The sequence below is a fragment of the Culex pipiens genome, chromosome 1 (assembly GCF_016801865.2).
Source record: "Culex pipiens pallens isolate TS chromosome 1, TS_CPP_V2, whole genome shotgun sequence".
NCBI lineage: Eukaryota > Metazoa > Arthropoda > Insecta > Diptera > Culicidae > Culex > Culex pipiens.
The window spans coordinates 128,060,336-128,080,074 of record NC_068937.1 but is presented as its reverse complement, the minus strand read 5'-3'; the positions used below and the strand labels follow the sequence as shown (position 1 = coordinate 128,080,074).

General features: G+C 45.2%; 1 protein-coding gene across 1 annotated transcript in view; it reads right to left on the bottom strand.

Moving 5' to 3' along the window:
* Positions 1-2,941: 2,941 nt before the first annotated feature.
* Positions 2,942-19,739, bottom strand: part of LOC120428283 (uncharacterized) — a 30,541-nt gene continuing 13,743 nt past the window's right edge. The window contains exons 2-6 of the mRNA XM_039593276.2: positions 4,829-5,182; positions 4,265-4,760; positions 4,035-4,196; positions 3,649-3,962; positions 2,942-3,588 (exon numbers count right to left, since the gene is read on the bottom strand). Coding sequence (XP_039449210.1) covers positions 2,990-3,588; positions 3,649-3,962; positions 4,035-4,196; positions 4,265-4,760; positions 4,829-5,182 — 1,925 coding nt within the window. The 3' untranslated portion in view covers positions 2,942-2,989. The remainder of the gene's footprint in view (positions 3,589-3,648; positions 3,963-4,034; positions 4,197-4,264; positions 4,761-4,828; positions 5,183-19,739) is intronic.

Below are 19,739 nucleotides of genomic sequence, written 5' to 3'. Positions count from 1 at the left end.
TAAACTTTAAATTAAAATCTTGAACGATATTGAAATTCGATCATCTTGCACGCTTATTATATATTATGTTATTTTTTTGAATTCTTGAATTTTAGAATTTGAGAATTATAAAATTTTAGAATTTAAGAAAATACAAAATTATTAAATTTATGAAATTTAGAATGCTGAAGTTTTTTTTTTGTGTGTTTATTTTTAGAATTCTTGGATTTTTGATTGTATGGTTTTCGAATTAAAAATGTTAGAATCTTAGAATTTTGGAATTTAACAGCTTCAAGGTTTAGAACTAAGGAATTTTTGAATTCAAGAATTTAATTATTGTAAAATTTAAGAACTTCTAGAATTTCTGATTTTCGAATGTTTGGTTTTCAAATTTTATTTGATTATTTGAATTTAAGATTTTTATTTTCTGATTTTAAAAATCATGTTTTTTAAGAAATATTTTTTTTTTAATTATAGGTATATTAAAACAAAACGATTTTTAGAATCATAAAAAATTAAATTCCTTATTTTCGAAATTTTTGAGTTCTTGAATTTATGCATTTTTTGTTTTGAAATATTATTCCTTTATAAATACAGCAATTGGGTCCTAAAATGAAGCTTAGATTGCTGATATTATTGTTAACAGCGATAAAGTTTATTTTTCTGAGTACAATGACACTTTGTACGACCACAAAGAGTTTAAAATGGATTTTTAAATCAATTTTGAAAAATTAACCTTGCGGTCCTTTTTGACAGAAATGCTCCTACTTGACAGCTCGTTCCAAGGGGACCATAGTTGATCCATCGATAAAATGTTGTCTAGTCAAAAAAAATTTTTGCGTTAAAATGAAAAAAAGTGATCAGAAATGGTTTTTAATCGTGTTTTTTACCGTTGTACATAAAAATTGACATAGGGCTTTAGTACCCAATTGGGTCCTAAAATGAAGCTTAGATTGCTGATATTATTGTTTACAGCGATAAAGCTTATTTTTCTGAGTACAATGACCCTTTGTACGACCACAAAGAGTTTAAAATGGATTTTTAAATCAATTTTGAAAAATGAACCTCGCGGTCCTTCTTGACAGAAAAGCTCCTACTTGACAGCTCGTTCCAAGGGGACCATAGTTGATCCATCGAAAAAATGTTGTCTTGTCAAAAAAAAAATTTGCATTAAAATGAAAAAAAAGTGATCAGAAATGAATTCTTATCGTGTTTTTACCGTTGTACATTAAAATTGACATAGGGCTTTAGTACCCAATTCCCTACGAAAACATATTAGGGTGACCTACGCCGTGTTAGTTTGGTACGACAAATGGATTCCGAGGTATGATTTTTCGAAAATAAAATCTGGGTATTTTGACGCACGGCGCGAAAAACGGAAAAAATACGAAAAGAGAAAAAATCAACTTGCGATAACTTTAAAATTCATAATTGATAGCCGCAACTTTTGGTACCCAAAAATGTAGAGGTCGTCGCTTCAAGTTATCGCAGTTTTAGTGAAAAAAGTAGTTTTTTCTCGTTTTCGTAATTTTTCCGTTTTTGCGCCACGTGTCGAAATACCCAAGTTTTTATTTAAAAAAAAACATATCTCGGAATCCAAACCCAAACAAATTTTAATTTATTTTAAATCAAAACTCAAAGTTAATTAAACTTTACCGTTTTTACAATTTTTCTTAAACATTATAATTATTAACTTTGAATTTTGGAATTCAATAATTTCGGAGTTTCAAATTGTTTTGAGTGTTTGAATTTAAATTTAAATTATTTTAGAAATTTCAGTGTTCTAGAATTTTCAAATATGGTTTTGAAATTTTAGAATTCAGGAATTCTATTTTTGAATTTTGAACTCTGAAATTTTAGAATACTTAAATGAAAGTAATTTTAATATTTATCCGAATCTTAAATTTCAAATATTGTGGATTTAGCTGGTAGCTGGATTTTCTGGCATCTTCTCACGTTCATTGGAAACAGGCGTGGATAGACCTAGGGGTTCCCAATTGGTGTAAAAAAGTTCATTCTAGAAAAAAATATGGATAAAATTTTTGATTTTTAGTCGCTTCTCTGACATCAGGAACAATTGTTTAAACATGCTAGCAATTTTTTTATTCAGTCGGAAAAATATTATTTTTCTCGAAAAAAGTTTCATTTTCAACCACATGACCACCCCTAATTATGACTCGATGCCGCCATCATGCGACCGTGAGCTCCGTTTGTTTGTCAACAAAGCTGCAGCTGGATGGTGACCCCCTCACGGGAGAGGTTTTGACATTTTTATGCCCGCTTCTGGCCCGCCGCCTATTTCGTCGGTCGTTAAGCCGACGGTCGTTTCCAACGACCGAGTTCAGTTAGGAACTGATCTTACAATATTTTAACATTATAGACCAATGAAATTTTAGGATTTTGGAATGTTATTATTTTTGAATTGTAGAATTTAAAATTTTTACATTTGAGAATATTTGAACCTATGCATTTTTATTTTGAATTTTTGAAAATATAACATTCTTGAATTTATGAAGTTTAGAATGCTGAAATGATAAAATTTCATATTCTTAGAATTTTAGAAGTTCAGTATTTTAATATTTTGGAACGCCAGAATTTTTAAATTTTAGAATTTTAATATTTTAGAATGTTAGAATTTACTAATGTTAGACTTTTAGAACCTGAAGATCCGTTACGTTACGTTACGTTAAAATTGAAGAGAAATTTTAGAATTTTATTATTTTAAATTGCTGATTTTTTTTTAATCCTTGAATTTTAGAATTCAGAAATTAACATCTTTGATTTTTTTTTTTACTTTTGAATGGAATTTTGACCTGGAAAATTTATAATAACTCTTCAGATAGATTAACGAATAGGTTTTCTGGAAATTGGTTTCTTCCGAGTACTGGGACATTTTGGAAAATAACTTTCCAGATTTTTTTTTAATTATGCCAGAAGGGTTCGGATCGCAGTACAAAAACAATTGTTTCAGATTTTTTTGATTTTTTAATTTTAAATAAAAAAAAATTGTTTAACACCTAAATTTATTACAACCTAAGATAACACAGATAAGAGTTGCTAACAATAATAAATAAGAGGACTGTGACTGTACATGGAGCGTCGTGCTGGACGCTCCGGAACCCGCCGGCACTGTGTGGCCAGGTCGGGCCGTGGGCTGCTGCTGCTTCGGCTGCTGCTGATTCGTAACGTGGGTGTTACTTCGTCCGGTGGTGACCACGGACGGCGACGACGGCGTCGAGTTGGCCACCACGGACGGCGAGGAACTATGCGCGGTGTTGACGCTGTTGTAGTTGTTGTTGTTGTACGTTGACGTCGAGGATCGTATCGTCGAGACCTCGGAGTACTTGTGAGTTGGTCGCGAGACCGCCGGACTGGGCGGCTTGAAGGGCATCTCGGGCATGCTGCAGTGCGCGACCTTGTTCAGCTCCATGCCGAACCGGTGCGGGTTGACGTCCCGCTGGCAGTGCTCGCCCGCTTCCTTGATGAAGATCTGCCGGTCGGAGAGCATCGTGCCGACGAAGCACTCGTACGTGCCCACGTCCCGCCGCTGGGTGTACGTGTAAACGATGTTCCGGTGCGTCCACTGGCCGAGGCAGCGGTATTCGCGTTCTGAGGGGAGGAGGAAATTGAACGTTAGGATCATCGATTTCAAGGGGCCGGGTAGCTTACCTTCGTACACCTCGTCAAACTCGCAAGCGGAGATCTGGTAGTACATGATGTCCGGCGAGCCGCACTCCGAGGACAGCTTCGCGCAAAGGCCCTCGTCGTCGGGGATCACGCCGGAGAACTCGCCCACGATCGGGCACGGCGACACGATGCTGTTGCTGTCCAGCCGGCCCTGGGTCAGCCACCGGTCGTCGTTGAAGTAGAACTCGTTGCAGATCGTGCTGGTGTAGTTCGGCTCGGAGCGGGAGCTGATCTGGAACTCGAACACGTTCTCGTCGCGCCGCTGGATCTTGAGGCACTGGTACTTTTCCTCACCGCTGAAAGAAGGAAGGGAAGGTTTTTGGGTTAGAACCACCGTTGATCAGCGATCAAGTGACCGAGCGACTCACCATTGCGTCTGGCTGTAGACGATGTACTTGTCCGCTTCGTGGTTGGTGTGATTCTTGACGCACTTCATCGTGTACGTCTTGAACGAGGTGTGATCCTTGTAGATCAGCTGGTTCTGGCTGACGATCACGTGCTCCCACTTGCCGATCAGCCAGTTGGGGAAGCTGCGAAACAAACCGAAATGTATGAGATTAGTTTATGATGATCGGTGATCGCGACTATTGAGACCTACCTGCAGTACTGACTGATCTGGCCAAACTCCTGCGGGACTGGCGTCAGCGAGATCACCTCGCTGTGGTAGTCGTTGTTGATGCCGTTGCCGTACGCGCTCGAGCTTCGGTGGTACTTGTTGATCGAGCGGCACGTGGAGTCCTTGCTGAACGAGATCTCGATCTCGCCCGTTTTGGGGTTCTCGACCCAGGTCGCGCAGCGATATTTGGGTCCGAGCCGGGCGTCGTTGTTGGTGTTGACCAGCGCCAGGTAGTTCTGCTGGCGGAGGCCGCGCCAGTGGCCGAGGCACTCGAACGTGACCTCCTGATCGCGGAAGGCGCAGTTGCGGAAGCGCAGATTGAGGGCCGATCCGGAGGGACAGTTGTCCACCTCGGAGTCTTGGGATTCGCACTCGACGCGATCCTCGGTGCCGTTGTCGATGTTGTAGGTGAGCCGGTACCGACCGTGGATCGGGCAGTACTCCTGGCGGACCTCGTTGCCGTTCCACTCGCGGAATTCTGCGGGGGAGGAGAGCGAGATCGTTAGTGAGAGTTCGAGTGACTTCATGACTTTTCATGTGACTTACTGTAGAGGATGATCTCGGTGTTCTTCTCCTCGTCCTGGAGGGCGTCATCTCGCAGACAGGACGCCAACGCCTTCTCCTCGTTGGTGTGACACTTGGAGATGTAGTCGTTGTCCGTGGTCAGTACCCGCAGGACGTTCTTGGAGACCAGCTTGAGGTGGAAGCAGCGGTAGCACTGCGCCTCGTCGGTCCCCGTGACCAGGACCACGTTGTTGTCGTGCCTCCGGTGGCACATGCCCCAGATCGGGATCGCACTCTCGGTGATGTTGATCCGGCTGTACCGGACCGCCCCGTCCGTCACCGTATTCTGGGTGATGTATTCGCCCTGGTACTCGATCGGGAAGTAGCATGCGGACGCTGCAGGAGTGAGAGAGAGAGAGAGAGAGAGAGAGAGAGAGAGAGAGGGAAATTAGATCACGTGATTAGAAAAGTTGGCTTGAAATGTGATCTTCCGGTCGACGTCGTCGTCAAAGTACAATGAAAGGAAGGAATTTCACGCTTGAGGGCGCGCAAAGAGTGTCAGGTGGCGCAACGATCGGTAACCGATGCGGTCTAGGTGCTTTACCGCGCGTTTAAGTAGCAAAGTTGCATACGATCAAGTTGCACCACCAGTTGGAAAGGAATCAAAGTAGGCGCCCTGCATTAATTGCGCGGCGTCACAGCCGGTAGACAGAAATTAGTCATGGCATGCTATGACAGCGCAGCAGCGATCGTGTTAATTTCTCCAACAAAACCGGAGGTGTGAACGAACCTTTGGAAAATATAGCGAGTCGCTACCACATCAGGTGCTAACGCGGTAACCTAACCTTAAAAGTTTCGAAAACCGGGTCCCGCGGCTGCGCTTTGTGTAATTTGGTCCCGGAATTTCCAAACCCAACCCACGAATGTCAGCTTCCAGTGTAGGTACACAATAACCCAGAGTCAAATATGAGGATTTGTTTGAAAAGATCCATGTACCATGATTACTCCCGACACCGGCGACCGACCGGTCGTAAACGATGGAACCATTTCTCAGAAAACAAACATGGTTTAGTTTGAACTTGAAGGCTCTCCCCGGCCCAGGGGCCCCGTCACTGCAGAGGCGTCTAGTCTCTTGATTGGTATTCTCGACCAGAGTTCATGTATGCGCGAGATGCTGGAGATACATGGCTCTTGTTCACAATTCCTTTTTGCTCTCTCTCTCTCTTGCGTTTCGAGTTTCGAGCCTGTTGTTCAAGTCGCCTACGCACCGAATTCTTGGCCACCTCGCCGCAGCAGCAGGCGAGGTCTCCTCTCGGTACTCGAAATACACCAAGCAAAAAAAAAGTGCTTCATCTAGTGAGCCACGAGGTTTCATGGCGTGGAAGAAAAATTTGCAAAACCTACGCACGTCACGAGTGCATACTTGAACCGTTGTCGTCGCGAGGTTCCTCCAGGTTCCCACCCTCGACGCATTAGTCATCGCGTCTCAGGTTTCCGGGCGATCCTCGATCGCTGGAATTAAATCTTCCGCGCTGCTGCGATGGAAATTTAATTAATATCAAATCTGCGTTGCGTGTACTATGGTCAAGGGCTAACCTCACCCCGCTTAATTACTATCATTTTCAAATCTCCCCTTTTCAGGCAACTGCTTTCGCGCATAGATCAGGTGCCCATTTGCCGCAGGGATCCCGTTACTTCGCCGACTCGACTCGCAGCGCAGTAGGCCGTTCTAGTTTCACTAGTTTGTAAAACAGCGAGCATTACACGCTCGTTACATCGCAGCAGCCAGCAGTCCTGCCGCTCATCGGCAATGTTGAACACGGCGTTTTGCATGTTGTGCCAGTTCCTTGTGATTACAACGGGGAACGGGCGCTACGGTGCGATCACGTGCAATCCGGTGCGCATTTATGTTTTTTCCTCTCTCGCTCCTAATCGCCGTGGAAGAGCTCCTTTCCTTTTTCGCAACCGGAGCTAGACCCTTATTTGGGTGGAGGGCGCGCGCGCGCGCGAGTTTCCATTTCGATGCACCGCGCTACAGACGGAGATTGTGCACATGACGTTGTGCGACGGTGACACAAGCGTCTGAAATGTCAAAATTACGCGGTGGAGATGCTCTAAAGCCAAATTTCTTGAACTTCCATACTAATTTTTATGCCTACTGTGAATGTCAAGTTCTGGTTTTTTGAAGTTTGTAGAAGTTTTTTTTTCTGCAAAATAGGTGGGAACGTGCGGTGGAGATGCCCTCATTCGAATTGTTGTTCTTTTAATTAAAATTTGGTACAATTTGTGCATTCGACATGATGACAAATACCTTGAACTACCAAGATTTCAGACTATCAAAGTAAAGCTATGTTATTATGACTATTCTATAGGGAGATGGTTGCAAAAAGGTGGGAACTTGTGGTTAAAAAGCCCTAATTTAAATTGTCGTTCTTTCGATCAAAAATGTGGGAACGTGCAGTGGAGATGTCCTAAATCACATAGTCGTTCTCATGATTAAAGTTTTGATGCAATTTTTAAATTTCAACATGATGACAAACTGTAACTGTAAAAGTCTAATTCTGGTTTAAAGATGTTTTGTTTGCGTGAAAACACTTGCAAAAAGGTGGGAACTTCCGGTGGAGATGCCCTAATCCTCATGCTCGCTTTCCTGACAAAAGTTTTCAAATTGATCACTGCGCCACGAGCGCACCCCACCCACGATGCACTTCTTCTGCAGCAAACAATTTGCAAGCGTCGGGAAGATACTCTGCGCTGACGTTGTTGCATGCTGCACTTGGTCATCGTCGTCGTCGTTTTTCGTTTGTTATGCTCGCTCGGTGATGCTATAATTGCTTCCCTTTCACTAGGAAATATGGTTCCGAGTGAGCGAAACAAGGGGAGACGCCGCCGCCGCGCCTTCTATGGTTTGGAAAAGTTGGACCGCGGACAGTAGGCCATGATTACAGGTTTAGCGGCCAGGTGCAACCCGGGTCAGTTCTGAACTAATTGGTGTACAAAGTGAAACATCGCCAATTTTGTTGTGGTGCCACGTGTTGCAACTGCAACAAGGACACTAAAAGGGGGTGGGAATTCGGCGTAACATTTAAGCAAACGTCAGAATTCTTTGTTTACCTAATCAAAAAGTCGTAAAACGGTGGGAATTCGAAGTGACATTCCTGCTGCCAACACATCAAGATGCTTAAAAGCAGGTGGGAACGACATCCAAGATCTGCGTTTAACGACCAAAAAACACCGCAGATTGCGCAAAAAAGCGCAGATCAACCTACTTTCACCTTGAAGTGCAAATTTGATGAGCTTTTGTTTTGCTTGCCAACTGTCGGACCGGGGCCATGTAATTTTCTCTCGCGGACTTTCGTCATCGCGGTGGCGAATCGGTAACGGTTACTTAAGATCTCGTTTGTTGTTGGGGATTTTGGCAAAGGTTTTTTTGTATTCCTCTCGAGGGGTCGCGAACCTCCCCGTTTTCTTCGATCGCTCCGCATCTGGAATTTTTTGGACGGAATTGTTCCGACAAAAAAGCACACGCAACGCAGAAATATTCGGAAAGGAAATTAAAATTCAGTTCCCAGCTGTATAATTACGGCGAAAATGTATACCTCTCGATCTTTTTCCCCCCCACCTTCTCGGCTGGACCCAATGGTCCGAAAATGGAATCTACAATTATTCTCTCGCTCGCGCCCGAGCCCGAGCGGGGGTAACCGAAGAAGCTCCAAATGGATAACCGTTCTTGGGCGCGCTGTATTTCCCCCGCAGCGGGCTCTTCTCGAAATTCTCCGAAAGTGTAGCTTATTATTCGAAGTTGAGCGCTCGCGGAGATCCGTTCTAATTGTCCCGATTCTGGGCCTGAATGAATCACTCACGAAGCGTAATTTACGACTCGTGGGCTCAACAACAAGTGGTGCGGGCACACGTCGGGCACTTGAGAGCGCACGCAGTCGTAATGAGATATCTTGACCTTAACCTTTTTTTTTTGTTGACGTTTGCAAAAAGGTGGGAACGGTCCGAAATGAAGGGTTTAGATGGCGTGCCAATTTGATGCGGTGGAGATGCTCTGAGCTGTAACCGATCCCTTCCGGGATGCATTGCTCGAAGGAGGCCGTGACATTTGGTTTGAGCGCAATATTGTTCTTGTTTGCACAAAGGTGGGAACGGTGAGGTGGAGATGACCTAACCATCACTTTTGGCGTTTAGTTCAAGTGTTCAAGCTTTAACATTGATGGTTACGTTCTAATGCTTTAATTTGGAAAATTTATCGGTGTTTTGAACCCCTCGCCTTCGGCTAGGGTGGTCCGAGGGTCGAATTTCCACGGTTAATTACCGGCTGGATGTTCCGCCCGGCGCTGACCGCCAGGAGAATGACCAATCGATTATATAATTGCAGGCCTGTGTTTTCAACATCTCTTTGAGGTTCGGCGCGGTGCATTTTTTTCGGATAATAATTTCATTTCGACAGAACAATTTGAAGTCCATTTCCTCTCCTTCTTCCTCTAATCTAGTCGGCCTGTGGACCTTTTTTTCGACCGAAGAAGAGAGGTGGGGCACACGCCGCCGGGCGGCGCCACCAGAGTAAAGGAGGAAGAAAGATCTTAATTGAGGAGCGGTGCGCGTTTCGGGCACCGGAATCCATTACCTTCTATTTTCGGTCAAATTAAGATATTTCCCAAGTTACGAAACATTATGGTTTTAATGGCCCCCTTTTCGGCGGTCTGTGTGGGTTTTGTCGGAGTTCTCCGAACTCTGACGGCGGCGAATTCTTTTCGCCCGGTAATGAGAGCTGCGGTGTGCCGAATTGCGCGCGGCCTACTATGATCCAGATGGCGCGGATCGATGTGGCAGGTGGCGAACCCCTGTGTCCGGGGAAAATTCCTGGAACTTAATCAACCTTGTCCGCGACCGATGACAGCACCGGCCACGGAACACTATGAGAAGCCGGCGAACCCTTCGTTCCCTGGGCCCGCGAGTGGAGATTGTTTCTTTTGTGAGAACTCATCGAACTGTGACAGACTCCGGTGGAAACGAAGAAGAAGATGGGAAGAAAGGTGGAGAACACAGCTGAACAGACAGAGTGCAAAGAGACACTGCTTGGCAATTAGTTTCGCTCGCGGGCGGTGGCGGCGCTGCGATCGTTGCATCCAAGATTGCCATGAGAATAGAGTCCGACCGGAATCTACTTTCGGTCCACTATTCTGGCCGTAAAATTGGAATTAAAAGCAGTCGACCAACAGGTAGGTCGGAGTCGGACCCGATGATGGAGGTCGACGGCTCCGAAAGGCGAAGAAAAGGCAATATTTTACACCATTTCCGATATGAGTGGCCCACCTCTCTGTTTCTTCTTTTGAAGCGCCGGGGCCTTTTTATTACGGCGCTGATAGGCCGCGTAAACGGCCACCAGATATCGGCTTACAAAGGTTGGAACCAAGGTAGAGAAGGAGGGGAGGAAAGCATTTTTCGACGGATCGAATAGACGTTTACTTCCCGAAACAGATGCAGAGCACTCGGCGTTATAAACAGAGAGCGCGAACGAAGATGATATCGGCGCTTTTTGTTTTTATGAATGAAATGTGAAGGTGAGAAGAGCGCGAGAGCGTGACGCTCATTGAGAAACAGGAGAGGGAGAGAAGGAGCACGAGCGTTTGTTGTGTGTTATGATTTTTAATGCAAACTTCAAACAGAGCATAAAATTAAACCTCCTTTCAGTGCAAGATACTTTCGCGAAAGTTGGCGAGAAAACGAATGAACGAAATGTCTTGACCGATGTCAAGCGACTTTTGCACTGGGGTTGACTGCGTGAACGCACACCTGTCATTTTCCCACTGTGAAATTTTTAGTCGACAAAGTCGACTCGAACCGACTTGAGTTGGCTAACGTCACGCATTGTTTTTTTTTTTTCGAAGTCGCCCCTGCCGCGACAATCCGTTCCACTGTCAACAGGTGTCCAGCCTACGTGGAGCGTTTTTGATTCGATTTCGTGGACCGCTTGCGCAGCAATGTTTCTCGAAAAATGAGTAATTTTCCAACTAATGTCTCAATTAGCCCTGTTGATTTAAGGGGTACTTTACGGTCTGCCAAATTGGTCAGCATTAATCTCACCGCCGAGCCGCGATAACAATCGGACAAATTTGATCGACCCCTCGGTAACGGGTCCGCCCGGTCCTACTGTGTTTGCGTTACGCAAAGAACCTCGTAAATTCGTCATAAATCGCGCATTCCCACACTTTTCAAGTGGTGAAACCTAGATTTCGGCCCGAAAGTGTGCAATTACGCACTGTCGGAGGGGGAAAAAACAACCGCAAATTGGTCCTTTTTTCTGGTCCTTAGCGGCCAAATTATCCGGCCGGTTGCCAATTGTTCGCAGCTTCCATTATGGCACGGATATTGCGAGAGCGGACGGTACGGTAGCTGGAAATTACCCAATTTGATCGATTTTTTCGTTCAATTAATCGCAGCAAGCTGGGCGAGAGGTAGACTAGCGTTGCGCGCCGATTAGGGCATCTCCACCGCCTGGCAATTGGAAACTCGTTACTTTTATTAGCTACTTTCGCCCAAAAAGCTGCGCGATATTTGCACTGCGTTCCGCGCATTACCGGTAATTGTTTTATGCTACTGCTGCTGCTCTCGAACGCAGCTAAGTGAAACAAACATCCATCAAAGTGGCTCAAATTGGCCGGCTCCACGGTATACGGATGTTTGGCTAACGGTGCTTTCTGGTGCATTTTTCGGGGCCAAACGAAACGAAAGAGTCGGAGAGAAACTACGGCACACAGTATAAAAATCGACTCATTAACGAAAATATGCACTTGTTTCCGGTTGATTTATAATATTTTAATACAGCGTTTTTTGTTGAGCCGTTTCTTTCCCGTCTTCTGTGTCTTTTAGCTTCGCTCGATGTCGTTTTACTGGAGCACCGGAGCTCTTCAAATTTAGAGCGGCTCATTTCTCAGATTGGATGGGAATTGCAGAATGAAGAGACCTTAAAAAAAGCCACCACACACTACTGGCTGATGATGATGATGGTGATGACGCCGATGGTTCCATATAATTTTAGTGCCTGAGTTTGCTTTTCCCATCGCCGAGGAGGCCTCCGGCTCCAGGTTGTAGAAGCTCGACCATGGCCGTCGAAAGAGTAAGGCTAGTGTTTTTTACGACTACGCGTCATCAGCGCGAGGAGGGTCTTCTTCAGGGTCTGCGGTTAGCGCAGAACCTGTCATGTGATACAGCCACCGAGCTGCGAGCCTGTTTGTGCGAAGGAAATTGGAATCTCTGCCCCAGCTGAGTGCCCGCGGGGAATGTTGCCGTTTTGCGAGCAATGACTGCAGGATGTCGAAGGTACGCAAAAATGGACTGGAATGACCACGCGCTAAAGAATTCTTCGGCTTGAGAACATTATCACCGGTTCTGGTGCTGTTGCCCCTCATCAATCATACCAAATTGCTCCGGTTGTGGACATTTAAACGGGTAGATTAGCAATCAACGGTAATGGAAACAATTTGTAGGGTCATATTTTATTCACCTCAGGTAATTAAAGTTTACGTTCATCGACTGCTTTCAGCGTGTGACGCTTCTTACTGGGTTATAAATGTGCGAACGTGCCCCACACAGCTGTCATTGGTCCCAGCATGACTTTCATTTGATATCGCAGTGCGAATGTTTTGATCGACTGCTTTGCACTGCACGACGTGGAGCATATCTGTTCACAAATTGTAGAGCAACTATTTTGTCTGCACAAAAACATAATTTGAGGCTATTTCAAATCGGGTAAACCATTCAAAACTTCCATATCAACACACAATATCTGCCTAATTTTGATGTGACCTACAATCAACTAGATTCCAGCAAACCGCTCCGGTTTCGAACCGTCTAGCCCAACAAGTGCCCTGAACCTGATAAAGCAACCCGAACCGGTGCCGTGCTTTTACACACACACACACACGGGCAAAAAAGAATATGTTCATTTAGAGACTTATCCACGAAGGAATTCGTTTCAGATGTTTAGCCCAATCCCGCGTCTAGAGGAGGAGAGCGTTGAAAGGAGCACGTTCTGAATGGGAAGCCCGAAACGGAGCGGGGCGCGGGGTGGCCGACGAAATCAAGCTAGAACCGTGTAATTATTCCGATGGTAGTAGCAAAAGCGATCTTTTTCGAGGTTTCTGTGAGCTACTCGACCGTGCATCGGGGGCTGATTTGAACCTTTACTTCTTTTTTTTGGCTGGTTGGGCTCGTGTACCCCTGCGGGAAGATGGTATGGTATAGGATGATTTAATTGTTCAATTTCAGCTCCATTAGCCCGGGCCAACGGGGAACGGTGAAGTCGATGAACGGCTGCGGTCCGCTGATGGGCACTTCCAGGCCACATTTGGACGCGGGATACGCGTATTGATTTCTGGTTTTCCTTTTGCGCGCTTGGAAATTACAGATTAGGATCGCGTCGGTACGACGTCGGTAAGTTGTTGCTTTCTTTTTCGAGGTCACATTCCGGCGGGCACCGCCGGCGCGGACACACTCGAAACCTGTCGAATTATGAACTTATCGTTCTCATCTCGGGCATCGACGATGCCGAATCGAGCACACCGAACATACGAGACAGCGAGGTAGAGAGGAAAAGGAGAAAAACATCAATTATACTAATCATGACATTCGCTATGGTTTGTCAATCTCGGTCCTTCCGCGTGTGTCCACGTCGTCGTTGGTGACTCCGTTTCTGGAGTTGCTCGGGAGATCTAATCTGGCCCTTGTGAGGCAAGTAATGGTGCGCGCTTTTGGAGCCATTTCTGGATTGAACACAGCGAGTTCGCGCCACTTCTTCTTTGGAAGCCTCCTTCGCACCAACCTGGTTGGCTGCTCTCTAGCTGTCCGTGATTGATGATTCTAATCTACTCACTTAAATCTAACATCAAATTAAAATTAATCGTATCACAATACGACGAATCGACACTGCTTTTTTTTACTTCCCATTGCTCGGGATCGCTACTCCCGGTTGTACTTGGAGCATGATTTGAGTCGTCGAACTCACGTGGCGAAAATTGAGTCATTTTAATTTGCCGTGTACGGTGCATATTTGGTGCGGGTCGTAAAAATGTTGCCTCCTTTTTTATGACTCATTTGGGAGCGCGCACGTTGATTGACCGACTTGTGTGGTGGGTCTCTCAGCCGATTGAAGGAAAGAAGCGCAGTTTTATTGGCCGTAATTAAAGTTCGATTTGTTGATTGCGAATTTTGGGGTGAGGTAATAAAATCGGTAGCTGAGTGGTTCCAAGTTTGCGTGCAGCTGATGATCGTCACTTTTAGTTGCGAATTAATGATTGATGCAAGGACGGAAATTTTTTACAGGGTACTTTGTCGACTGCTGTCAAAACTCCCTGATCGAGTGTTGTCGTGCACCATTGTACTGTGGGTTTGACACAGGGATGCCACTTGGTTTTTTTTAATGTCTGTAAAAAAGTCTGTGTATGTCTGTGCATTCGTCTAAAATTTAAATATATCTATTTACAGTCATTGAAATCCATCAGAAATTGCGTTTTTAAGCATTTTAAGACTAACGAAATAAGTTTCGATAAAAAAATTACAAAATATTAATTGAATGAAGTTTTTAAAAAGTCTGTGCACCTAAGAAAATGTCTGTCACAAGCCCAAAAGTCTGTGAAACACAGACAAATCTGTGTATCTGGCATCCTTGGTTTGACAGTTTGTTGGTGGGGTGCGTTCAGCGGCTTTTTCTGAGAACGTGCCTCTTCAAGCTGCACGTTACAACCTGATCTACATACCATGAGTGGAAAGCAGACGAGACAGCAAAAAGCTGCACAATTGTAGCAAACAAATAAAGAGAAACAAACGAGCTGTAGGAAGCGAAAATTGCAATTACACTATTTGTATAGCTGCGCAGTAATGTTAGAATGTTACTTTAAACGTTTCTTTCCCTGACAGGCCAAAGCAGGGCCCCACTCCGGGACCACTCACTGGGTGAGAGCATGTGAGGAGAGCTCACACGCGCGTTCGCTGAATCTCCAGGTGGAAAGAAAGAAGCAAAACATCGCCAGTGTAGAGCAACATGTACACAATAATGGTAACATAAATAAACATGTAACTGCGGACCAAAACGGGGTCCGAGGTGGGCACACATAAAGTAACATAGATACACAACATTGGGACCATGTTTCCATAATACGTTTTCGTGTCTGAATGTCGGCACCAAAGCGATCTCTCGTGTCTTTTAAGGTCCATGTGAAACACAAATAGCCCAGCAAAGTAGGAAACTTTATAATCCATCCAGAAATACACGGTTCAATGCACAAAACACACAACTCATCTAATCTAATTCGCCAAATCCGGTCGAACCAAGCATCCAAGCAATTCTCCGTTTTTTTCGAACATTCCGCACCAGTAGTAGGCCGAAATTGCTTAAGAAGCTTCGTTCGCTTCATTTCCTCCTTTCCTTTGCGAGCCGGCTACGTCGACGTTGGCGAAAATCATATTGTCTTCCCATCGACCTCATCCATGGCCTGCTGTGACCTCCGAGTTCGGCCATTTAGGACCCCGAACGCAAGCAAATCGGATTCCAAAGCGAAACTATTTGATTTGTTACCGACGCCGCGCTGTGTTTTGTTTCGTTTCTCCACTTTACGTCCGTTTTTTACGATTCACCTTTCTTCCCGAACCCGACCCTCAAACGTCTCTAAACGGACCCCGTAAATGGCTCTTTTTCTCCGTTTCGTTTCTCGATCCTCGTTCGCGCTCGCTGACCGTCCAATTTAATTCTATTAAAGCCTATCGAAGCATATAATTAAAAATATTGAAGTTCGAAGTACTACACCACCACACTCTCCCGGGCGAGAGCGGGATTCAGCGGGTCAGAAGCGGGAGAAGAGATTGTGGAGGGCATCCGGCCTGGCCCGGCTGTCTCTCGGCGGTCTACGGAGGAGCACGCGAAAAAATCCGTCTTCGTCTAAGCCCTAACCTAACCTCCATGCACGAGACTTTTAGAGAGCCGTATGTTTTGATTTCTTTTTCATTACGGATTAATTTCGGGTGCGAGGGGAGAGAGAGCGAGAGGCTCTCGTGTTGTTGTGAAGGCTTAGTCACCTACGACAGGGAATTCAAGTTGAGGGAATGCTCGGGAAAAGAGAGAGAACGAGAAGATTAGGCTAGTCTAAATGTTAACGTTTTAATGTGTTTATGGGAACTGACTCGTGGAAGACGACGACAACGACGAGGAGCGCGGACGCGAAGGAATTTCGACGGAGATTGAAGGAGAAGACCGAACCGGGCAATCACAGGGCGGTGGTACCAGAGTGTTGTGATGGAGAGGTCAGACCAGGTCAGGAAAGCGAAAGTAGGAAGCGCTTCGGTGGCCGGACGGGAATTCCGGCAGGAGGAATGAATTCTTTGCATGACGATGAGAAACGTCCGAGTTGCATTAAAAATTGGCGACTTTTTTTTGTTAAAATCATACAAAATTTCAAAAATTCTTTCATAACTTAACAACACATTTCTTACGGGGCACTATGTCGACTGCTGTCAAATTACCCTGATCGCGCGATGTCGAGCCCCCGACCGTATGATTGCGTGATATCGGACGGTCGGAGCGTGAACGTGCCCCTGTATTGCAGTTTAGTACGTGTAGAAAGTCAAATGTTTGTTTACCGTTTTGGAAATGAAAGTTATACTAAAAGAAGTGAAAATTTCACCAACTCAAATCCATTTGGGGAAAATCATCAGCTTACCTGCAAGGAGAAAGAGAAAAAAACAAGTTTTAGTACATTTTCAACAATAAAATAGCGCCTAAACTAAAGGCTCGCGTTTTGTTCAACCGATTTCGTGAGTGCATCCGCGGAAAAATAACGAACGAATTTCCCTACGAAGAAAACCCGCAACGAAAGAAAGATGTGTAGATTTATTATCACTTTTATGGGGCGCTTCTGAAGCTAAACATAGGTCTTAAAACGGCCTGTGTGTAGACATTTTGCAGTGGCCGTTTAACAGGTTTCTTGAAAATAGCTTTCCCTCCCATTGCTTCGATAAGAGAGAAAAAAAGCTGGCCGTTCTGAGGTTGAACACCGTCAGAAGTACAAGGTAGCTAAATTCCCGAGAAATAAACGCAACTCTGGACTAGCATCATCATCATCTTGAACCAGACAGAGGGCAACAGGAAAGATTAAAACAGGTTGGCCTGGCCCGCTTGTGCGCTCCTCCGGAAGCACTTATACAAGATTAACGATTTTAATGACCTTTTGGGGTTTTGTGGGGTTCTCGAGTACAATTTAAATTTAAACGCTCTCGATGGGTATTTGGCGCGGTCAATTCGTCGGAGTTCGACGGTTTTTGGGATGCGTTCGTTGGATCTTGAGGGAGGGGCAGGGAAAACAAACAATTATTGTTGTTTTTTTCCCCTAGCTCGCAGTGCTTTTTTTTATTTTTGGGAAAATTGACCATTAAGGTAATTTGCGTATGTGAAGCTCGCTCGCAGTTTGTGTTCTAGGTGGGTGGGCCACCCAATCCGTCTGCACGAAGCGCACAGAACACATTTCAATTGATTGGATGTTGCGAGGGGGAAAATCCCGCATTTTATGATTGACCAATTCCCACCGTTGTTGTGTTATTTTCGAGGCAATCACAGCGTTGAAACAATCAAAATGGGCTGTGTGCGAGCGCAAAAAGTCTTAAATTTTAGTGTTTGAGGCAGTTAAAATTGCTCATCAGTGGCTGAACTGGGAACTGGTAGTTAGACAACAAATTACCAATCCTCATTAGGAGTGCGTCCGGCCAACATTTTGCAACGGTCTTTTCTAGCATCAAAATCAAAATTGAACATGCTCAGGAATAAGTTTTGAGGTCCTAATCAGATAATTAATGTAAAATTTATCGAAAACTAAGAAAATTTACCCAAATTTACCGCAAAAACCTAAAAACTCATTTCTCAGTTGGTTAAGATAAACGAAAATCGGAAAAAAATCAATCTCCTCTGATAGCTAGTAGACTTTGGTACGCAAAAATACACAAACGTGTCCTACATCAGTTAGGTCAGATTCCACTATCCAATGGATTTCCGATCCAAAAATTGCGTTTTTGTTGTCTTAATTGAATAGTTCAATTTCCGGACCGCCATCAACATCTGTTATTCCCCAATTCAACCAAATAGACAGAGAGGGGCCAGCTGGGAAAGGCCCCGCGAACGTGCCCCAAACTGTTTTACAAAGTGGCGAGTAAATTCAATAAATCCTAAGAGTGTAATACAATTTCCGCCCGCGTTCTGCACGAACGCCGGGCCCCGAGGCATTAAACCCCACCGAAAAAAAAACCCGCTGGAAGAAGTGGGTTCAGCTACCAATCCTCATTTCCTTCTTAAGGGGCGGCGAACGCGAGTCGGAAATGAGCAAATTGCACTCACTGCTGTTGCCTCCGTGTACAACACGCTCATGAGGAGTGTTTTAGCAGCAGTAATAACACAAAAAATAAAAAAAGCTTTCTGCTAATAGCTGGGCAAAAATTGGAGAGAAATGGAATAAAAAAAGTAAAATTGCACTAATTTCCCGCCTTGCAGCGCGAAAATTGGAAAAATAGCGAAGAAGATTGGCCAATGATGGATGGACGGCCAGCGAAGGGGCACGCAGACCAGCTGCTAGCCCGGGTAATCAATCCTCGCGGGGTCGAACACATGGAGCGTGGGCGAAACCCAAGGAGCTTTTTCCGACGACGAAGACGACCACCGGAAGAAAAGCTCACATTCACATGTCACAGCGCGCGCGCGCAAACCCCTTTTAAATAAGCTCCATTTTTGGAGCTGGGGGTGACGAGTGTGTATGGAACGTATCAAGATTGGCCCTGTAGTGACCGGTGGGTTTGCAATGTGGTTTTGTAGCTAGTTTTTAAAATTAATTTTACGAGCCTGACAAAAAACGACTCGGGCTGACCGACGTGGGGCTAACATCGTGTCAAACATCGGTGAGACAAAAACAATTTGTGTTGACTCGACAAATTTGGCTTATAAGGTAACGTATTGAACTAAATCATGTAAATATGAATTTCTGACAGTTTCAAGAATGGGCACGTTCACAGATAGATGTGTTGCGAAAAGTAGGAATCGGATTAAACGTCTTTTTACAGAACAATACGAATCGAGTTGACCAATGCAGGTCAAACATCGGTCAGACAGTATAGGCAATTTATGTTTATTTTCTAGATGGCGAAGATGGGGCACGTTCACAACTGCTACTAGTCTTGACAGTTCTTCGAAACTTCGCTGTTGGGTCAAGAATGAGGTTTCAAGCTACAACAATACTGTGTCAGTCCGACGTCTTGTCCATCATTGGTCCGACATTTGGCCAAAATTCGTCATTTTGTCGAATCAATCAGAAACGTTGGAAAAAAACATTTCAAACATTTTTTGTTTGCGCTCAGAGCCGAAAGGGTTCACCCTCTGACCCATGTGAGTGTTTCGTTTATGCTGAGAAAGTACAAACTGGCGGCACGATCATGTGAACCAGGCGCGCGCCCCCGCCTGGGAAGCCCCCCCTGGTCGTATGTCGAAACAATTTGTAACCTCACCTTTCCCCGGGGACCACACCGGAACCACGCGCCCGGCACGGAAATTCAAGAAGCAAGCTTCCCATGCGCCAGTGCCAACGCACACCGCGGGTTTGGTTTTCTAGCTTCGGTACGTGCCTGAACCCATTTTTGTATTGGTATCTTGGTACATCGTACCAGCGCACCACGACACTCTCGGCTCGCCCCATCGGTTTTGTGTCTGGCACTCACCCATGGCATGAACCCAGCGTGCCGTGGTACGTGTCGTGGTATTGAACCCGTTTTGTACCGCCAGCGCGTACCACGGCACGTACCTCGGCTCGTAACGAGTGAAGCACCTTGGCTCATATACCGGATTCATGCCATGGGTGAGTGCTAGACACAAAACCGACGCGGCGTACCGTGGTGCGCTGGTACGATGAACCAAAATACC